Genomic DNA, 19,687 nt, shown 5'->3' on the forward strand with positions numbered 1-19,687 from the left:
TACAAAAAAACGCCATTTCAACCGTTTCTATAGAGATACATAAAGGCGCGATTTTCGACCGCTTGAAGATATTTTTGTTTTATTAAGTGGCATGTGGTTATTCAGAACTCTGGAAAATAAATTTAAACATAGGGGACCAAATAATTACTGATTATGGCAATAGGACTTTTCGATACTTAAACCTGTAAATTGCAAATTTGTGCAGAAACAAACCCATCGGAACTTTTGCGCGGACACCCGGTATAAATTAGTTGCCACTATGGTCACACAAAATTTTTACAAGCCGTAAGTTGTATCAGTACTTTCGTTTTATTAAAATTTATGTCAACATGGTACAAATAAACAAGCCAAAATTGAATAGGGAATTTTTCCATTTTAGAATTTTTTATAAATACAGGTTAAAATTTGTAATGAAATATGTTAGAAATATGTATCTATACACATTAAAAGTAACGTTTCAAGTACTTGTAACGTTTTAAATTTATCTAGAGTTTAAGAATACGTGGCAGGATTGGGGTAATTATTTTGCTTTTCAAGAAAAATTGTGGAATTCCTTATTCACTTTTGCCTAGTTTAGTTTTTGCGTTCGATAATATTAGAATTTGCGATTTGATTTGTTTTTGATTTGAACTGTTTTCTGTTGAATCGGATATTATTTTGGTGTTTACAAAAGAGTTAATAATATTTTGTGTACGATTCACATGTTCATAAAAAGGATTTAAAAAAAAAACAGGTAGCGCAGATTCATTTTTGTAGAAACACATTTGGAGTCGATTACTATTGTGGCTTCTCGAATAAAATTACTATTTATTAGTTTGTATTTTGCAAGCAATACTTTTTCAGTCAGAATCTACATATTACCGATTTGTCGGAGATACGAAACAGAAAGCTTTAATATTCTTTAGAAATTATCCTAAATTGAACATTATTGTATTATCGGCATCTTTAATAAGAATTACAGTTTTGTCCCCAAAAAAGATGTCAGTCGTAATTTTTTATATTTTTATTTAAAGTAATGAATTGTAGTAAAATCTGAATCTATAACATTTATATGAAACTTAACATCATGAATATTCAGAATATTTTAGCGCCATTTAGTATGCTTTACATGATACACTTGCTGTTTATAGCAACACATTTTCGAGTTCCCTTTTCTTCATTATTTTTAGACAAGCAGAGGTAAAAAGAAACACTTGCTGTAATAAGAACCACTTAAAATTCAGACACCACACAGTGTGTGTACCCAAAAAAAATCTATACAGAAACACTCCAGTCAGTTTTTTCAGGCTTCTTTTTTATTTAAGTAAAATTTGCGGCTTATCCCATTTAAGATTAAAAAAAAACAACAAACTTCATGTGTCGTATATTTTACGATATAAACATTCCCCTTTGAGATACGATAAACTTTTTAAATGTTGATAAATTTTATGCGTCATTTATGTAAATCTAGGTAGGGGGAGCACATGTAACGATAATACAAAAAAAAAATTTGGTTGCGAAAAATAATAAGGACTTCGTACACTGTTTACTCTTTTAAGTAGAGTATTAAATGCAAAGTAAGTTATTAATTTTTTGATCTTGGTCTATATTTTTCTAAATGAAAAAAAAAATTGTTTCATGGGGAGCTATATCATTAGATATTACTAGAATAGGGGGAATGATAAGGCACATAGCTCGTTCACTGTGTGAAAAATAGCAAAGAAAAAATTACCAAAGTTGAACGACCTTTTACTGACAAACAAAAATATGTTACTGAACACCGAATATGTTAAATTTACTCTAAAAGTCAAAAAACGTAAAACCATCACCATTAAGCGTATCGTGCTCAAAGAGTTTAAATCACTATTTGTTGTCTAACAAAAAGAAAAGTTAAAACAACAAAACTGAATCCATTTCTTTATGCATTAAGCTTCTGAAAAAAAAAAAAGAAGTAGCAAAGTAATGGTGTTTTGGGGTATTTCCAATCAAATCTAAGAAGAAAAAAAATAGGATAGTGATGTAGTAGGTCTAGTCCATTATTATTGGAAAAAAAAAATCAATTGTGATTTTGTGAGTTAGGCCATAGTAAAGAAGTGCAAAGAAGCCATCGATTTCATTAATGTCATCGGAAGCCGACTTATTGCGGAATCAGGCGAGTCAAAATCACAGAAATTCCTTTTCTAGAGGATTTCCCTTACCATTCAACGTGGAAACGCTGCAAGCATGCGGGGCACTTTTCCAGATTCCACATTATTATCGGAAAAATGTTATGTACTTAAGTTGATTAATTATATTTTTTTTTGTAAGAAAAATGAATTGGAGGAATCAATATTTAAAAGAATGTAGCGTACGGCGATGCCTATGTTAAAGGGCGTTGAAACAGTCGAACACACTATGTAATTCAAGGTTAGTAAGATTTTTTTTATAACATGTGTTGATTTAAAACCGTTCCAACACATCGGGTGTCCAACTAGAAGTATTAATTTTTAATTAGTTTTCATTCGATTTGTGTCGTTGATTTTCTGGCGAGCCGATGTTGGGTTTTCTGGTCACGAAGAAGCTCCACGTATCGTTTCATTAATTTTTTTGTACACATTAAACGGGGGTTATTTTATTTGATGCCTTGTATAGCTCGTGCCAAGTGGCAGGTGACTAGTGGCGTGTGTCCGAAGAGCCGCTGGTTGCTTGTCTGATGAATGTGCGTTGGCCCACCTCGCAGCTGCTCCCTTACGAAATGCACAAGCCGCTGCAATTAAATACGCCGTTCTTATCTCTGTCCCTCGGGAGTCGACTGCCGTAATCCGAAAGAGGACGGAGCTAGGAGAGCGTGTAGGGGTGCAGGACCTGACCTTGAACTGTGTACGCACGGATCTCTTCTGTTGCGGCCAAACGAACCCTGAAAAAAGTGAGGGGGCGCCTTCACAACTAAAATTCGGCAGTTAAATGGTTCCAGGAAGCCCCCACCACTCGACAAACTGTAACCCCCGTTGCACGGCGGAGATGATTCCCGAAATTCGAAATTGTTTTATCGCGGAGGTTGCGTTCCCTGTCGACTTGGCGAGTGTTTACGTCGGTGCGTCACGCAAGCGTAACAATGTTTTTTTCCCAAGGATAATTGAGAATTTTGGGACTGCTTCGGCTTCCGGCATCAGGATTTCGCTTTCATTAGCTACCCCGGCAACAGGGACCACGAAAAAATCAATACGAGAGCGAGAGCGCTGCTGCGTACCACCGCCGAAATGGTGGTGAGAAGTGAAGAACATCGTTTCATGCTTGCTACTACATTTTTTTCTCGACGTGGCGTGTTGAAGATGGGCTCCCGAAGTCGTTTTTGTGAAAGGATTTGCATGTGATTGTTTACAACGATCAGTCCACTTGAAGCAAGTACGAACACCGATTAATATGATCGGTGTGTCCTGCATAGCTCCTTGCTCTGCCTAGCACCCCTTACAATCGAACAGTAAAAACTGTTTTTTAAATCTGAGTTTACGATTATGTATGTTCTGTTGCTGCAAAGACAATTAATAAGAAAATACATAATTGACAACAATTAAATCAAAAAAACGTTGAATAGTTGCAATAACAAAGATTTTGGCAAATTGCTTGGACGAAAACTTACACTGCAGCTTCTCGCCTAAAATATTCTGAAAAACTAGTAACAAACACCAAAAAAGTTGATGACTGCTCCGACAACATTTGATAGGAAGCAGATTTATCTGCTGCAGTAGAGTAGTAGACGATTGAAAATATTTTACTTTCATTCAGGATTAACATTACTCTCAAAGGGTAAATAAAATTAAAAAATATATCCTCTTTAAATGTCGGGGGCAGGAATTTCAGAGCCCATTACAAGGAATTCTTCAGCTGAAGCATTTGTGTGTATTGTGGCCGTCCCTTGCTTGGTCTTCATTCATGCCTAAAAACATGAATGAAGGAAGAATCATATACAGATACAGCGAAATAAAAAATTATTATCTAAAAAGAAATAAGTTGTAAGACTTCATTCATGCTAAAAAGATGAATGAAGGAAGAATACAATGAAGTAAAAAATTATCTTGAAAGAAATATGTTGGGAGATGATTTTTTTCCTATTTTATAATACATATCTTACATAATTTAAAATCATTTTACACGTGAAATCTGAAAATGTGGTAATGTTACAATTATTAAATTGTACTTAATTCGTTTTAGTATTCATGTCTAATTACGTAGGGATATACAGCTGTCCCAAAACTGCCTTCCCAGAGAAAACACGCAGCAAAAGAAACGCCAAGATGACAAAAATAAACTTTCCTGTAGCTCACATAACCGACTTATAAAATTTTCATTTTTACCAATCCCAGAAACTGGTCCTCGAGTATTACTAAAAAATCGGACTAGTTGCTAGACACCAAAAATAATTATCGATATCCCAACAAAATTCGAAATTCGAAACCCTGGCAAGGCAAAATTGCGGTCATCCTACCTGGTGCTCAACGCTGATTGGTCAAGTTTAGGATGTCTTTTCTCCATTGTCCCTTAATAGGACTTTTTTCTTTAAAATTCAGATTGGTACATTTACCCAAATACTCCCTTTCTTCTCTGGGGAGGCAGTTCTTGTATACATTATTTTGACGTGCCGTTTACGTTGAATACAATTTTATAAATCTGAAAACTTTTTTAAACAGGAATCGTAGAAACTGAATGTTTTTAATCCCTTCGTATTGCACTTTTCATTCATTATTTTTTACCAATCAGTATGTTTTGCAGTAATGTTTTTTCCCGAAATTGTGCTTCATGAATAAAAAGGTTTCACTTTCGTTTGTTTTTTGTTACCTCCTTGTTTTGTTTCTTTATTAAATGTAGTTCCATAGTAAGTTTAGATTAATTTTTAAAAACCTTCAGAATTTGTTTTCGAAAAAAAAATATTTACAAAAGTTGTATGTATGATATAATGTATTAATTTGTATTGTTCTTTTTCTCTCTTTTGTTTGCTTATTTTTTGTTTTGTGTGGGGGTTGAGTGGAGTAGCTTTTGAGCTAGACTTCGCCCAATGTACAGTTGCGGAATTAAAATTTCGGGCACTATTTTCTGTCACTGTCATCATGACTGACATTCAAAAATTAATCTTTTCTGTGTCAGTCACCCGTTATTATGCCACAAATGACAATTTTTGAATGCCAAAAAGACAAAAACATGACAAAAGTAAAAAATAAGGTTATTAACGTAAAGGTTGTTTTAGAATTTATATCATGACATTGGCAATACTGCCCGAAATTTTAATTCCGCAACTGTACTTACTTTAATTTACCAAATATTATTTTTTTTTACAATAAAGTCGCATCATACAGTTTTTCTTTTGGTTTTCCTCTTTTGTCAATTGTATTTCACAATTTCTCAAAACTATTGCCTATCTCTATTAAATGTCGAAGTGGCGTAAATATAAAACATTTTTATATCCTAGATCGTACTAATTGTCATGACTTCTTTCTCAGTTCAACAAGTTTAGGTTGGCCATTGCTTCTGTAGATCTGATAACATAATTTGATATTAATTTCTGCGTCCGTCATACACTACTTACACTTTCAATATTGATTAATTATTACACTAAATATGTAAATAAAAAAATGATCGTTGGATGCTTTTTCAGCCACATTATTGGCAACTAAAATTGGAATAAAGCCGATGGTACAGACGGGAATTCGTGAATTATGCGGCTAGATTTTTTTCGTCAAATTGATTGATCGTTTCTCATCTCTTTAAATTTTTCTTCGCTTTTGTTCACAACTTTACCAATTACCCAGTCGCTTTTGAATAACATTAACCCCCCAAGTTGACTCTGACCGAGGTGAACTAATATTTAGCGAAGGTCCTTTAACAGCTCTAATTAAATCATCAGGATTACCATCGTAGCGCAGAATCATCCTTAATATTTTTTTCTGTTGTATTTAAAGGTGGGATTGTGAATATTTCGCGCCGTCACAAAGAAATTTGCGATGAAAAAATTCGAACACGTGCCTCTCGGCTGTGTTTAAGCTTCGAAATAGAGACATTTTTTGTGTGATTTGTCATTCACTGTATTTACATCTAACTTATCTCAAGGGTAAATATTTTGTTAAAAATGACGGATGCAGTAGGAAGTCATTTGCAATATCGTATGATACACGAAATAAATATAACGATGTATGTATAATAATAATAATAATAAATACATACATAGAACGTGAGACAAGTTTTACCACCCGCAAGATAAACAATAAAAAAAATGTTTTTCGTGCACGCTTATAATTCACAATTTATTCAAAGAACACATTTATGAAATTCGCATCAAAAGAAAATTATAAGTTTTTTAGCAGCGAAAAATGACCAAGATTTACAACTACTTGACTTCCAGTGTCATAAATTTGAATACCTCATTGTTGGTGAACAGCCAACAAACATCTGTTGAGACCTTTTCTAGTAATTCTTAAGTCCATAAAGGGTACTATAAATGACCCATGTCAACCTCTTTTGTAGAATTAACCGCCCAATTTAATAATAAATCATAGCTAAATTTTGCATTTTAATATCAAATTCCATTTATTTCAAAAACCGGTGATGTTTTCATGATTTCAATGACACCAAATTTTTCCTACATTTTTGAAAGGACTTTCAGTGAAAAATTATGTAAATTAATGTAGCCGTTATTGAATTAAAATGAAATATTTACCTGTTTCATTAAAAAATTTTTACAGAATACTCTACAGCGATACACAACATTCCTGAATTTTTTGACAATTTTAAATCGATTAGAAATGGGTGTTTTCGATCGGGCAGTAAAACTTGATTCACCCTGTATCATGTACTATAAAAATAAGTAAAAAATAATAAATATTCAAATGAAAACAGCAATCAAGCTGAAGTAAAAGCTTATATGGTGGTAATAAAATATTTTTTTCTTTTTGGTATAGCGGGACGTTTCTCTTTTATTTTGTGGTATTTTATTTTATTAAATTCTTCTAGATCTTTTTGTAGAAAAGTTAAAGGAAAAATAAGTTTGCGATTTCTAATGAATCATTCAAATAAACATCAATGTACTAAAAATGTGAGGTGATTTAGACTCGAGACCTGTCAATGTAATTTTTATTTTTTATTTTGTACAAACAATAACACTATTAATTAGCAGATACCAACCACAAACTGAGTTTTTGCATCGTCCCTCTGACAGTTTGTGTATTTAGTGTGAGGGAAACAATGCAATTTTTAGAAATATTACAGAGCACTTCTACAAAAAAAAAGTTTTGAATCGAAGCGCCACTCGACTTACTACTCAGTGCTTTAATAGCAGTATAATTTTTAATCGCATTCGTCAGAGACGTTGGAACCCTTTTCTGATTTTTGAATATCCCTTTTAATTACTCAATTGTTTTTTAAGTGCGGTGAGTTAGACAACACACGTAACAGTATGGTAAAGCAGTTAATCGTTTAGTGCATGAGTTCATCATTTAGTCGGGGCTCGGATATAGGTGCTGCTACGAGTTGCACGCTGTAAGCATATTTGCACACAATACCTCATGATTGTACGTAGATGATGGTTTTCAAATGTAACAAAATTGAACTGTGCGTGTGTGACGTATACGTTTTGGTCAAAACTCTCGACTACGTTACTAATTGTAGCGTAGAACAGAACGGAAGTGTCGACGGTTTTGCGCTTTTCCTGCATCCGCTGTAAATCATTTTGTTTTCCCCCGCTTGTGTGTCCATGTTATCTGTTCGGTACTTTTCTTATTCGATACCAGTACGAAGTGTCCGAAAGCAGTAATCCTTCGGTGTTACTTTTTTGACGTGCATAGCCACACTCAATGAATGCAAATTAGGAAGGATGACGAAAAGGTAACATTTTTTCCTACAACCGAGTTACATATTTCAAATAAAAGTGAAATCTTTTTGGAGTGCATTTTGTTTCGTCGGAATCACGCAACGACCTCGTTGAGAATTAAAAAACACTCGATTCTCTGTTTCTTTCTCGCAACGGTCCATTCAGAATCGAGTTTCATTGATGAGATTTTCGACGGTACGAATTTCATTAAGACTGGTATCATTTACCTGTACGCTTCGAGTGGTGAATGCATCTTTCGATAATGCAAATAATGCACGAGTCGCATCGTTCTCGATCGACATTTACGCACATGTGTGTCTCTCTCACAATGCGATAAAAAGATCTCAAATTAAATGGTTCAACGACCCATACGTAATTATTATTATAAAGTACACATTATCGTTGTGTCGTATTTCCACGTCAACAGCGCCGTCAAATGACTTTTCTTTTTTTAGTTAAACGAAAGAAAGTAAACGACCGAACTGCACAAGAAAATTAAATGATCGCGTTTACTACCACATTTTTAGTCTCGAGAATTAATGCAGTGGCAAGTACGCTTTTTCATTTCCTTTTTGCGCCAATAACTTGGAGTGCAAATCGTACCAAAGTGTTCATTAGTTAATTATGAATTTAAAATTGGTTGGTCTGAAAGAACTTGATGCACTTGTTAAGTAATGTGTGAAATTGTTCATTATTAGTAAATGTAGTCATAAACAAACAATTCATAGTTTATTAAGAATAACATCGTTCAGTTATTAATCAATTATTCAGATTATGTTAATTTTATTTCCATCTGTTATTCATAATTTATAGATGATCGAGTTAAAAATTGAATTGAAAGAAATTATGACAGGTGAGCGATACCAATACATACATAAGAAGTATTGTAATAATGGTAATACTTTGTAAATATTTGTTAGTTCCCACACAAGTCGGATAATTTCTTTTTTGTCTGGTTTTTGTTGTCTCATTTATCATTTCTTTGCTGTTTGAGAATTCGTACACAAAGCTATGGTACAAAAAATTATATCTGTTAAGTATAAAAATAATAATTTTAAGATCTTTCGAACGAAGAAAATGTGGCAGAAATAGTACAATATATATTTTTTTAGAAATAACACTGTTGTTTTGGCATAATGGGGAAGCCCTGATTTATGTTTTTAACGTTGGACACACTGTTTGATTTCCGTCACGAAAGTGCCTGACATGCCTAAATGAACATAACGACAATGCACTAGACATTGACGCTATTTATAACCTCAAACTTAGAAAAACATAACCTAATTCAACAGACAGCTTTACTACCAAATTAAATGCCATGGCCTCCTCTTCTGCCAAAACAACGTGAATGCATTTTACTTTTATACAGTTTGACTTTAGAATAATCATGTATTTTTAAGTATTTCTTGAAACTCAAGGTACTAAGGTAACGCTTAGTAGACCATCATAGTTTTTGTATTTTTTAAAAACAGACCTACTTGCATTTAATTGTTTTAAGAATTTATTGAAAGTAGTCGTCAAATTTAATTTGTGGAACCAACTATTATTTACCTACCTGTTGGTAAATTTCCGGTCAGATTGTAATGACTTGGTGTTAACGATGACCTTGCCAACACAACTTGGTAGCTACATTATCTTGTATCTCATTATCATTGTACGTGTCGCTTCTATTACATTTTTGGTTAATTTATTTATAACAAATGTACCTATTTAGTACGATAATAAAGTCTTCTTCGCTTTCGCCAGTTGCAACTTTGTAATAGATACTATACAGGTTTTAAAATGTTTCCACTGCTTCTCCGTACTCGCAGGCTTTCTTTGCATAAGCTATGTCAACAGTCCAACGTCGTGGTTAACACTGTCCTGTCATAGATTCGGGATAGAGCACCATTCACGTATTTTTGATTCAGAGCATTTGTCAACAAGTGGATTTTGTTTCACACGTCACTATTTTAGTTGCTTGATCGTCTAGATCGGAAGAAATCGCCAGTCGCTGTCAAAATAATTACAAATGTCAGATTAGAAGTTGCAATTTTATTTGGTAAAATCTACTTACTACAAAATTATCTTCAGGTCAAGTGCCACACGTGATACATGTCATTTGAGTGTGAGGTTTGCAAAACTTCTTATTTAGAAGAAGCGAAGTTTATGACTTATGCATGAGAAGACAAGTGCAGGAACTTGCGACATGCCATGGTACGTGCTCAATATCTGCAAAGGGTGACAACCGGATACAGTTGCCAACCCTTCAGGTAACCTTTTTTCTGTACAAGTTATGAATGAATAATACGGTTCAGATTTGTGCTTTAAATAACATTATCTTTAATGGCGAGTTCATGGCATACAGATTGAAAATTACGCGAGCTTAATCTCATTCAAGAATCAAGAAAGATTTTTTGTTTTGTTTTTACTTGATATTTCTCGAGCGATATAGTCCACGGTGACAATTTTAATAGTTGTTCTTTTAAACAAAGATGGTTGTATTTATTCATAAGCGAAGCAGTTGAGACGGAACGACTCTTCAAGTTAACGTAACGGAGAAAGATCCAGTTAGTTTTCCTTTCATTCTGTTTTTATTACTCGTGTATATTACGCCAGGTCGAAATAGAGAAAGAAGCGTTTGGTAAAAGTTTTGTTAATTTGTGCTTCTCGCTTAATTTCTCCACAAAGAAAAAACACCATAGGTATCTGTAATCAGACAGACATTTTGTGTTTTTTTTTTCTCATTTTTATTGTGGAACCAATATAAAATAATAAAGATGAGATGTCATAAAGTTTAATATGAAAAAACGAACTTTGGTACGAATAAGTTTGTGATAATATAATATCATTAATATCATGCCACAGTAGAGAATTTGTTTAGAATTTTTGCACCTACAGTCACGGAGATTTTATGATCCACCTCGGAAGTAACTACAGTAAACCTCTGAAAAACGGTCACCTTTAAAAAGGACCAGTTTTGGTGTTCCCTTCTCCGACGTGTTTTATTTACTCTTCACTCTCAATAACGGCCACCTCCCTATTGCCGTCATTTTTACAATACATTTTTGTGGCCGCTATTGAGAGGTCTCTCGAGTTTTTTTTTAATTTTGATTATGGAGAATATTGCTGCAATTTTTTTTTATTTAGAAAATGAATCGATCGGTTTAACATATTATTTCTTATTTAAACAACTGAGAACTTGATAAAAATGATAAAGATTTTCTGTCGTATTGACATTCCGTAAGAAGTGCGTAGGTTGTGTTCATTCGTTATCATTAGAGAAGATACTTTTAAACTATTTTTACTTGTTATGGTGCGTTTTATGTATCAGTCAGTAAAATTAACACATCATACAAATATCATAGATCAATTGGTCTAGGGAATGTTACTGTAATGTAGCTATTGTCGAATCAGTTGAGGCATTTTTTACAAATCTATGAGATTATGAATTAACCGGATAACTTGGAAGACAATTTCTAGTAAACATCTTTTGGATGTTGCAAATCTTCAGTTTAATCAGAAAAAACATCACATAGTCGCGTACCGACAACATTTGTAATAAATTGGTTTAGTAGGTTATAAAGTTTTGTATTTTTGTCACTAGTCACAACAAGAGAAAAAAAGATTTCCATTTTTCTTTTCACAATTCGTCCAGATTGGAGTTACTTCGGACAATAAACCTCTAAGCCGTTCTATTTGTGAGCAAGGTTCCCATACAGGATTGCTAAAATAGAAAACACATAACTTCGTCTCGACGCCGTCTAAAAATGAAGCAAAAATTTTTTTGGCGCCAATCCTTCAACCGTTAAGGCACCCTTCCTGATAATCCACGGAAAGTATGTGCGATGATAAACAGATGTGTTCCTTCTTAAGGCTGTTTGCTTGTTGATGCGATGTTTGGTTGGGGGCGTTCTTAATAGAAGTCAACGACCGGTCGGAAAACTTTTATTTCTCCGATAAAGCAATGATTGAATTTTGATGCTGTCAAGGTATTTCCGGCCATCTGTAACAAGCATCCACCGAATACTTAACAGTCGGGACAGTCCCATCGAAAAAGTAAAATTCGATCGTCGAGGTGCAGTACAAGAATGCGAACGTTCGAGTGGTAATTATTACGAGAGACGGTGCGAAGCGTTTGTCGGCGGTCTACCGAAAGAAAAATCTTCAACAATGATGAATGGAACGGTACTAGCGGTACCGCATTTGCCGAAGCAAAATTTCGAGTGGTGAGCATTCGCTTGTTGCGTCAGAGCCAATGCATTCCGTCGTGTCCAACGCTGTTTTACACGATTGTGTGTAGAAGGAATTTGAATGAAAAACAAAGGACCGTTCGTTTGGTCGCTTGTTTGTTTCAAGTATACCATTCGGCAAGAAGTAAGTACAACGGTACAAAGGATTTATTTACTTTGCTTAATAATTGCCCTCATGTTGCGACGTTACGGCACCTGTAAATTGTGTTGTTAATGAAGACCTAAACCAACGTCAGAAATGTTACATTCCAACTTGTTCTGAAGTAGTCGATGTGATAACTTTCATCTACGTTACAAGTGTTCACTGATTATTAAATATACATGTACTTATGTATGTATGCGATTTGCTTTCCCGAAGAACACGTTGTTTATCTGTAATTGCTTTTAAAACAAACTATATATTTTAACTGTTGTGTTTGTAATGTCCTTTTGAAAGAAATCATTCAACTGTTTTATTATTATTGTTATTACATAAATTATGATGGATTTTTGGTATTGTATTTTCGTCTGTCTACATTTAAAAAATATATATAATATTTCTTACCACGTAAAAACAATGCATAGGTAAGGTGTGGTTTATAAATACTTGAACAAAACGAGTTTAAGTTTAATTAAACGCGATTGAAATTTAACAAAACCTTATGAGCCAACGATAAAAACTTAAATTTTTAATTTTTAATTTCGAGAAGGTTAACTAACCACTTATGTGTTTGTGTTGTTGTTTCTTTTCGAATATGTATTTAGATTTTAGACATGATCCAAAACCTTACAACGAATCTGGCCTGGGGTATGTTTGGAGTTTTGTTCTTTGTCAACAAGGTCAATAAGTTAACCCCATGCTTACAGTCTAAAGCCAGCTACAGACTGCTTGGTTCGTGATTCGCGATACTCTGTATGTATAGAATGATGCGTCCGCATCAGTGCGTGGCGATTCGTTCGAAGAAATTTTATTGCTACGCGAACGAAAAAAAAAACACGCTATAAAAACTAAACCTTTAAAATATAAATATGCTATTTTTCTCTGCCGCAGTAGTCGTGTACAATTATTACAGTTAGATTTCTTTTGTATGTTTGTACGGTGCGATCAAAATCACTTAGGCTGTGACTTTCGCCGTGTCAGATTTTTCGTATCGTTGCCAAATCAGCTAATAAACGTCGAACAACTGTCACTATGAATCAAATTTTAATGCAAAAATGGTTTTTACTTCAAAATATAAAACATTTATCTTACTTTCGTAATGGTGTTTTCAATAAAGAAGGAATGGACATACAGCGCTGTTGCCTGTTTGATCGAGTTTCGACAAAATTTTCCAAATTTAAATTGAAACATGTATATGCAACCAAAAATACTCCCATGCATTGCAGAGATTTGTTGACATACGTCCAAAATCTCAAAGCCTTCTTGGAAATCTACCCGTTGGAAATAGAGATGTATTTATTATCTGCAATTTTGCTCCGACCCTGATTTTTTTCAGCCAATATATCATCAAAAATCCTTTCTTATTGCTAGTCCACCTTGCACGTGAAGTCGTCATTTCGATTTTAGCACTGGCGTCAAGAACAAACTAGTGTATTCAGAAGATTAAAGACAGTAAAATATCCTTGTCTAACATAAGAATTTTGGATGAAACGGAACACTAGTAAAAAAAATACATATCTCTGCTAGATTAATTGAATCTTGTTGTTTTATGTATATTATGCATAACATATTATCATGCACATGAATTTTATAATTAAAAATATATGTTATAATTCTACTGACTTGGGGTATTACATTGACTTTAGTTGCTACAGCCAAGGAGCCAAGTCTAATAATTCTAGGGAATTCATGTTTGTCATTTTTGTACGCGGAGAGTTCTGTCAGTGCTAATTAACGCATCACAAATCGCAAACCCCGACTCAAGCATAGTCTGGAGCCGGCTTAAGTCTAAATTTAGTGACTTTACACAACACATATTTTCCCTTACGTGTAAGAGTTCTTTTGATTGTTATGTCGGTCCTCCCAACAACAAACTGGAAGTAAGTACATATTTCCAAACATTTTTAGCATTGTTCAGCGTACCTTTATTTTTTTTACATCTACATCTGTATGTGCCGATTTAGATCTGATTTATAAAAACAATAATTATTATTATTAATTTATGAAATTTATGAAAAAGAGGAAACAAAATATATGTGATCTTTTTTTGTACATAATTTTTTCCAATAGGTACCTATACACATTTTCTTAACGGAACAGGGTCAATAAAATAATTAAATTTTATCCAAAGCAACAATAAACTACATTGGTGGCTTTTTGTCTTGGCAACACAATTTACTTAATCCATTGGTAAAATCGTCAATTCATTCCAACTATTTATTGACCACATCTTTATTTTCATTTCAGAATGGAACAGATTTTATTTATTGGTGGCGGCGATAAAGCTTGTTAAACTAAAATATTGAACAATTACCTGATGTCAAATTGCCTTTCCAGTACCTGGCAAGTTAATTTTGTTGTTAAAGATTGTACACTGTATATTTTATGGATAAGGTTATTCGCAGGATTACTTTATCAAAAAACTGATCTGTAAAAATCGAATCGAATCATTTCTTCTATCAAGCTTGTGTGTAGAGTTGTCTTGAAATATACAGTGGTAAGCAAATAACTACATTTAGGTAACTAAAATTATGTGTTTCTGTGTAAATAATTTTTGCGGGTAAATTATTTTCGATTTTCAACGAGATATTTGCATACCAGGTTCATTGTTAGAAACATTCATTGCTTATCGAAAAGTTGGCAACATATGGATTTTTTTAAATTTATTAAATATGTATGTTACTGCGTCAAAGGAAAAAGTTGGTGTATAAATTCGATAAAAAAATTATTCACCTATTTCGACAAAAAAATAAAAGGGAATTTCAATTTGACCGAATATAAAATGTATGAAGGAGCAAATATGAATTCGTAAGAATTCTAGAACTATATTCAAAGTATCGTACTAAGTCAGAAAACAACCCTGGGGCAATTTTTTTCGAATTTTCTGTTGATTGCACACGGGCATAAAATCTCATCAGGTTCAATTGTTTCCTATAAGCTCTTTCGATATGTTGGACGCAAACCCCATTTTCGGATTTTTATTAAAGAAAGGTATACTGGAAGTCACGTGATAACTCTTGTCAATCACATTTTAAGTCTTTAAACAAGCAGACGATTGCCGCAATAAAGTGTTTGCCAAATGAAAGATTAAAAAAGTTTCCCCATATATTACGAAGTTCTTGGAAAACACTCTATATACCTGTTCACATATCAAAAGTCTCACAAATATCGTGTATCGAAAATATAGGTGGCAACTCTGTTGCATTTTAACCTAGAAGAAAATAAAAAGTTTGGTTAAGTACATGTTTTAATTTTTCCGCACACCATATTAAAAATTGTCAATTTTTTGTTAAGCACATTTCTTTTCATGATATGCGTCGTTTTGGTAAAATTAATCTGACTTTTTGGATGTACAGTTAATTTCAAAATTATCGAGTACACCTCAAAAATCAAGAAGTCAATTTATTACAGTTTTTTTCACATGTAAAGATGCCTTTTTGAAATTTAAGTGTCATATTTTTTATATAGGTTAGGTAAGTTTGACAACATAAAATGTCGTTGATATTTTAGAACACCATAATAGTGTGTTTTATCCTCTGCACGGTGCTCTTGGCGATGTTATAATAGTGAGCTACCCTTCGGATGGACCACCCATCTTCTAATTTGGAAAGAATGAGCACTTTCGCGTTTTCGGTTAGATTAGGCATTTGGTTTGTCAAAATTGACATTGATTATTGATAAAAAAATGTAAGTACATTTTACACTGTAGAATATTAGGTGTACTCTATAATTTTGAAATTAACTGTACTGTATGGTCTTCAATTAAGTAGGTACTTCATAATATGGTTATTATCAAGGGCGTAGCAATGATTTTTTGTTGGGGTGGGCCAGATTTTAAATCACAGACAGATGATAGATAGATATTGCAGATGTATCTTGTTTTTGATGTGTTTTACTTTTTTCCTGGGGTGGGCCAGAAGGATTCTGGGGTGGGCCGGGCCCACCTGGCCCCCCCCTTTGCTACGCCTTTGGTTATTATTTATTGTTTAACCAACAAAATCAACGAGTGGTAGACCTTTGACGTTGACAGTAATAATAATAATAAATAATCTGTCGTACCTTCTCCGAATAATATGCTTAATTGCGGCATCTAAATTTACACGATTTCGGGCCAGTTTATAGAAATAATTAAATATTTTATTCGAATTAAAGTTTAATGAATAATGTGCGATGAACCCATGAATCCGAAACTTCGATTGGTCCAATATGATCACGTGTTCAGTTAATCTCACATTTGATTACGATTAACTGAATTTCGCTTCTGGAAACTGGCCTTTAAAAACTTGAATACATTTAATTTAGTTGCTAAAAATCTTACATGCTGTTTTTACAACTAATTTGTTGAGGTTGATTTAAATACTACTTCGTTAGATTCTTGGGAGACATTTTATTACAGGTTTGCCACCTTTGCGCGAATCGTACATAAACAACTTCCTAACCTTACTTTTTCGCATTCGTCTTTTCTGGTAATCGTTTATGCAACACATATTACTACACGTATGGTAAAAACTTGTCTAAAAATATAATTTAAGAAAAAAAAAACAAAGGGAAAAATAGAGGAAGTGATGCCTCTATTTTTCCCTTTGTTTTTTTTTTCTTAAATTATATTTTTGTTGGACATTATGTCGATGCAGTTCAATCACGAAAATTCTTAATCACACGATATACCAAGTGATCAAATAAATTGCAACTCTAGTTATCCAAGAAAATGTGACTCCTCTCTTTGATTGTTACAAACAAATAAATGAATGTATTGCATTTATGAGTACTATCAATAATCAATAATAATCACTTTAATGAGCAGCTCATTTTAGTGCAAGAACACAAATAATCCCTTTCTCTCTTCATTTTCTTGCGATTTGACGGTTTTTGAGTTGTTCGCCAAAGAGTTAAACAAGTCGCCACAAATTCTATAAAATATGTTTAATGCATTGAAGCGAACATTTGTCATAAACTTCGGAGTTTTGTTTTACTTAAGCAGGTTAAGAACCGCGTGTTAACCGAGCTACGGACCGTATAAAAAACATCTTTATTTATTGCTATTGCGTGTGACATTTTCAGGTTTCACTTTTAAATGGAGGCCCGATGCACAATACAAACTAAGTTCTTGTTTATTCACAGACATACTGTCGGTTTGCAAGGTCTGCTCTAATCTAAAATATATTTGATCACACGATTTCCGTTTGTAGTTAACCAATAGCACTAACATTCGGTACTCCTTTGCAATTTCTTTTCTTCACGAAATTAGAGTTTGCCATTTGTTCATGTAATTTCTCGAATATACCTGTTAACGTTATTATGTAATTGTATAAATGGGTCGCCTTATCGAATTTTTGACGCCGAATTCGTTGATAAAGGCCAAGTATACATTTCGCCGACATTCGATCTGCATCGTTTTGTATGCCCTCAATAATGCTCACTGATATCGTTGTTTGCTTTAACGTCGCTCCCTTATTTGACATGTTTTTATTCTATTTCACTCATGGGATTTTGCTATATACAGATAGCGCGTGTGCATTTATCTGTTCGTCAGTTCAGTGCATATACATGTGGTGGTGGGAAGTGTGCGTTTTTGTAGTCGTGTCTAGTGATCACTAGGTAGAGCACAGGATCCGAAAGAAAATGTTTCAGAATTAAACTCAATATGACAAAGTAGGTGTTTCTTCGGGAAAGGTTTTTTTAACGCTGCGTCTATCACAACCGTTGCTTAAAACGGGAACAAGGAAGTTTGATTAAGAATAAAAATAGAGTTGAGATGGCGTTACGTGTTTTATCTGTTTTTTCGAAATAAAGATGGAGGCAGAAACTTTAGTCGCAGAAAAGGTACCACCAAAGGGTTTGTCTGTAGCTCAGACCTGCCTTTTCAAATGAGATTGTGTCAATTTCGGTGTAGTATCTCTAAGAATGCTATGAAGCGGCCGTAGATACGAAAATCTTAAGATATTAAGGAAAAATTTAAAAGAACTGCGTTCAAAGATTTTTATCGCTTGCTTCAGAATCAGGAAGTACATTCTTACAATGCTAATAGCCAAATTAAAATTTTTGTCGGTCATGTAACGCCAAATTACGATTTGTTGTATATCTTTTTGATCTTTCGTAAATCGATCAACGATTTCTATGAAAAACCTAAAGTGGATGTTGCAGATTTTGATTTTTTGTAAACAAAAATGTACAGCACAATTTTCCACAAAGGAATAAGAAATTACATTTATGACATCCAATCCTAGAACCGATAAGTTATCAGTTAAATTAATAAACATTAATGATGTCGACCAACTGATAAATCGTTTTACCTTGACTCGAACAGTAAATTAGTCTACTGAAAATGATGAAAAATTTAAACGATAAATGCGAGAACAATTTGCACATGCTGGACTAATTCTGTACAAAGTGAAACACACGAACGTAGCTTGATAATGACCAAAAATGTTTAGATACTAGAGAAAATTCCTTCGCCCTTCCCCGTAGCCCTTCCCACATTTTACATTTTAATTGATTTGTGCATTCTGCCAAATTGGAACGTGGAAGGAAAAAGAAACCTAGATTTTAGAAATGATCGCGTAGAAATTTCTGGAACTTACTGTGTACACGTGTTAAGAAATAAGTACATCTGATTGGTCAAATTCAGGCTTGATTACCGCACATTAAAGCTTGAGCAAGTAAATCTGTTTGGATTTTAACATTTATGTATTTCTTCGCGAGAGTACGGTTTTTCACGCAAAAAATTACAAATATATGATGTATGAATTTTGTTACAGTTCAACGTCAAAAATTATTATATCTAATTTGGGTCCAAACGTCCGGTTCGAAGACATCGAACATCTCCTCTTACAACATGGAGCTGTCGTCGCATGTGATAAACTTACCTCAAAAGATCCCACCACACAAACAGTGCAAGTTACCTTCGAAAGCACGGAACAAGCTCAACAGTAAGTGTGAAATCTACTGACCCCAAAATTTGTCAGTCGTTTCATTTGATCGTTGTCGAATGTTTAATGGCATTTTTTACGAAACGTAATATTCTGCAACCACTTTTCAAGGGCCGTAAATCAACTCAACGGTATAGAAATAGATAGTAGATCCATTAAAGTGGAACTGGCTGTGGAAAAACGGAGTCGAAGAGGACCTCGAGGACCGGGTGCCCCCTTCGGGGGTTTACCTGGTCAGAGCAGACAAACGGATTTTCCATTAAGAATACTTGTACAAAGCGATATGGTAAGATCAAGCGGAATTTGATTTTTTTGGCTATATTATTATGGCAGGTTTTTGTTATCTCTTGTTGAGCAGGTGGGAGCTATAATAGGACGACAAGGATCGACGATACGACAGATCACTCAGCAGACAAGGGCGAGGGTCGACGTTCATAGAAAAGACAACGTAGGTTCGTTAGAAAAGGCCATAACTATTTATGGGAATCCGGAAAATTGTACCAATGCGTGCAAACGAATTTTAGAAGTTATGCAACAGGAAGCCAACAATACCAATAAAGGGTAAAGAAAT

General features: G+C 33.9%; 1 protein-coding gene across 11 annotated transcripts in view; it reads left to right on the forward strand.

Annotated features, from left to right (window-relative positions):
* Imp (IGF-II mRNA-binding protein) overlaps nucleotides 1–19,687 on the forward strand; it is a 41,954-nt gene that overhangs the window by 14,624 nt on the left and 7,643 nt on the right. For 6 of the 11 annotated variants that reach the window (XM_069049194.1, XM_069049195.1, XM_069049205.1 and 3 more), the window contains 3 exons: nucleotides 18,946–19,116; nucleotides 19,228–19,402; nucleotides 19,475–19,677. In XM_069049194.1, the coding sequence (XP_068905295.1) occupies nucleotides 18,946–19,116; nucleotides 19,228–19,402; nucleotides 19,475–19,677 (549 nt within the window). The other 5 variants (XM_069049200.1, XM_069049203.1, XM_069049199.1 and 2 more) reach the window with 5 other exon arrangements.

The sequence above is a fragment of the Tenebrio molitor genome, chromosome 5 (genome assembly GCF_963966145.1).
Source record: "Tenebrio molitor chromosome 5, icTenMoli1.1, whole genome shotgun sequence".
Classification (NCBI taxonomy): Eukaryota; Metazoa; Arthropoda; class Insecta; order Coleoptera; family Tenebrionidae; genus Tenebrio; species Tenebrio molitor.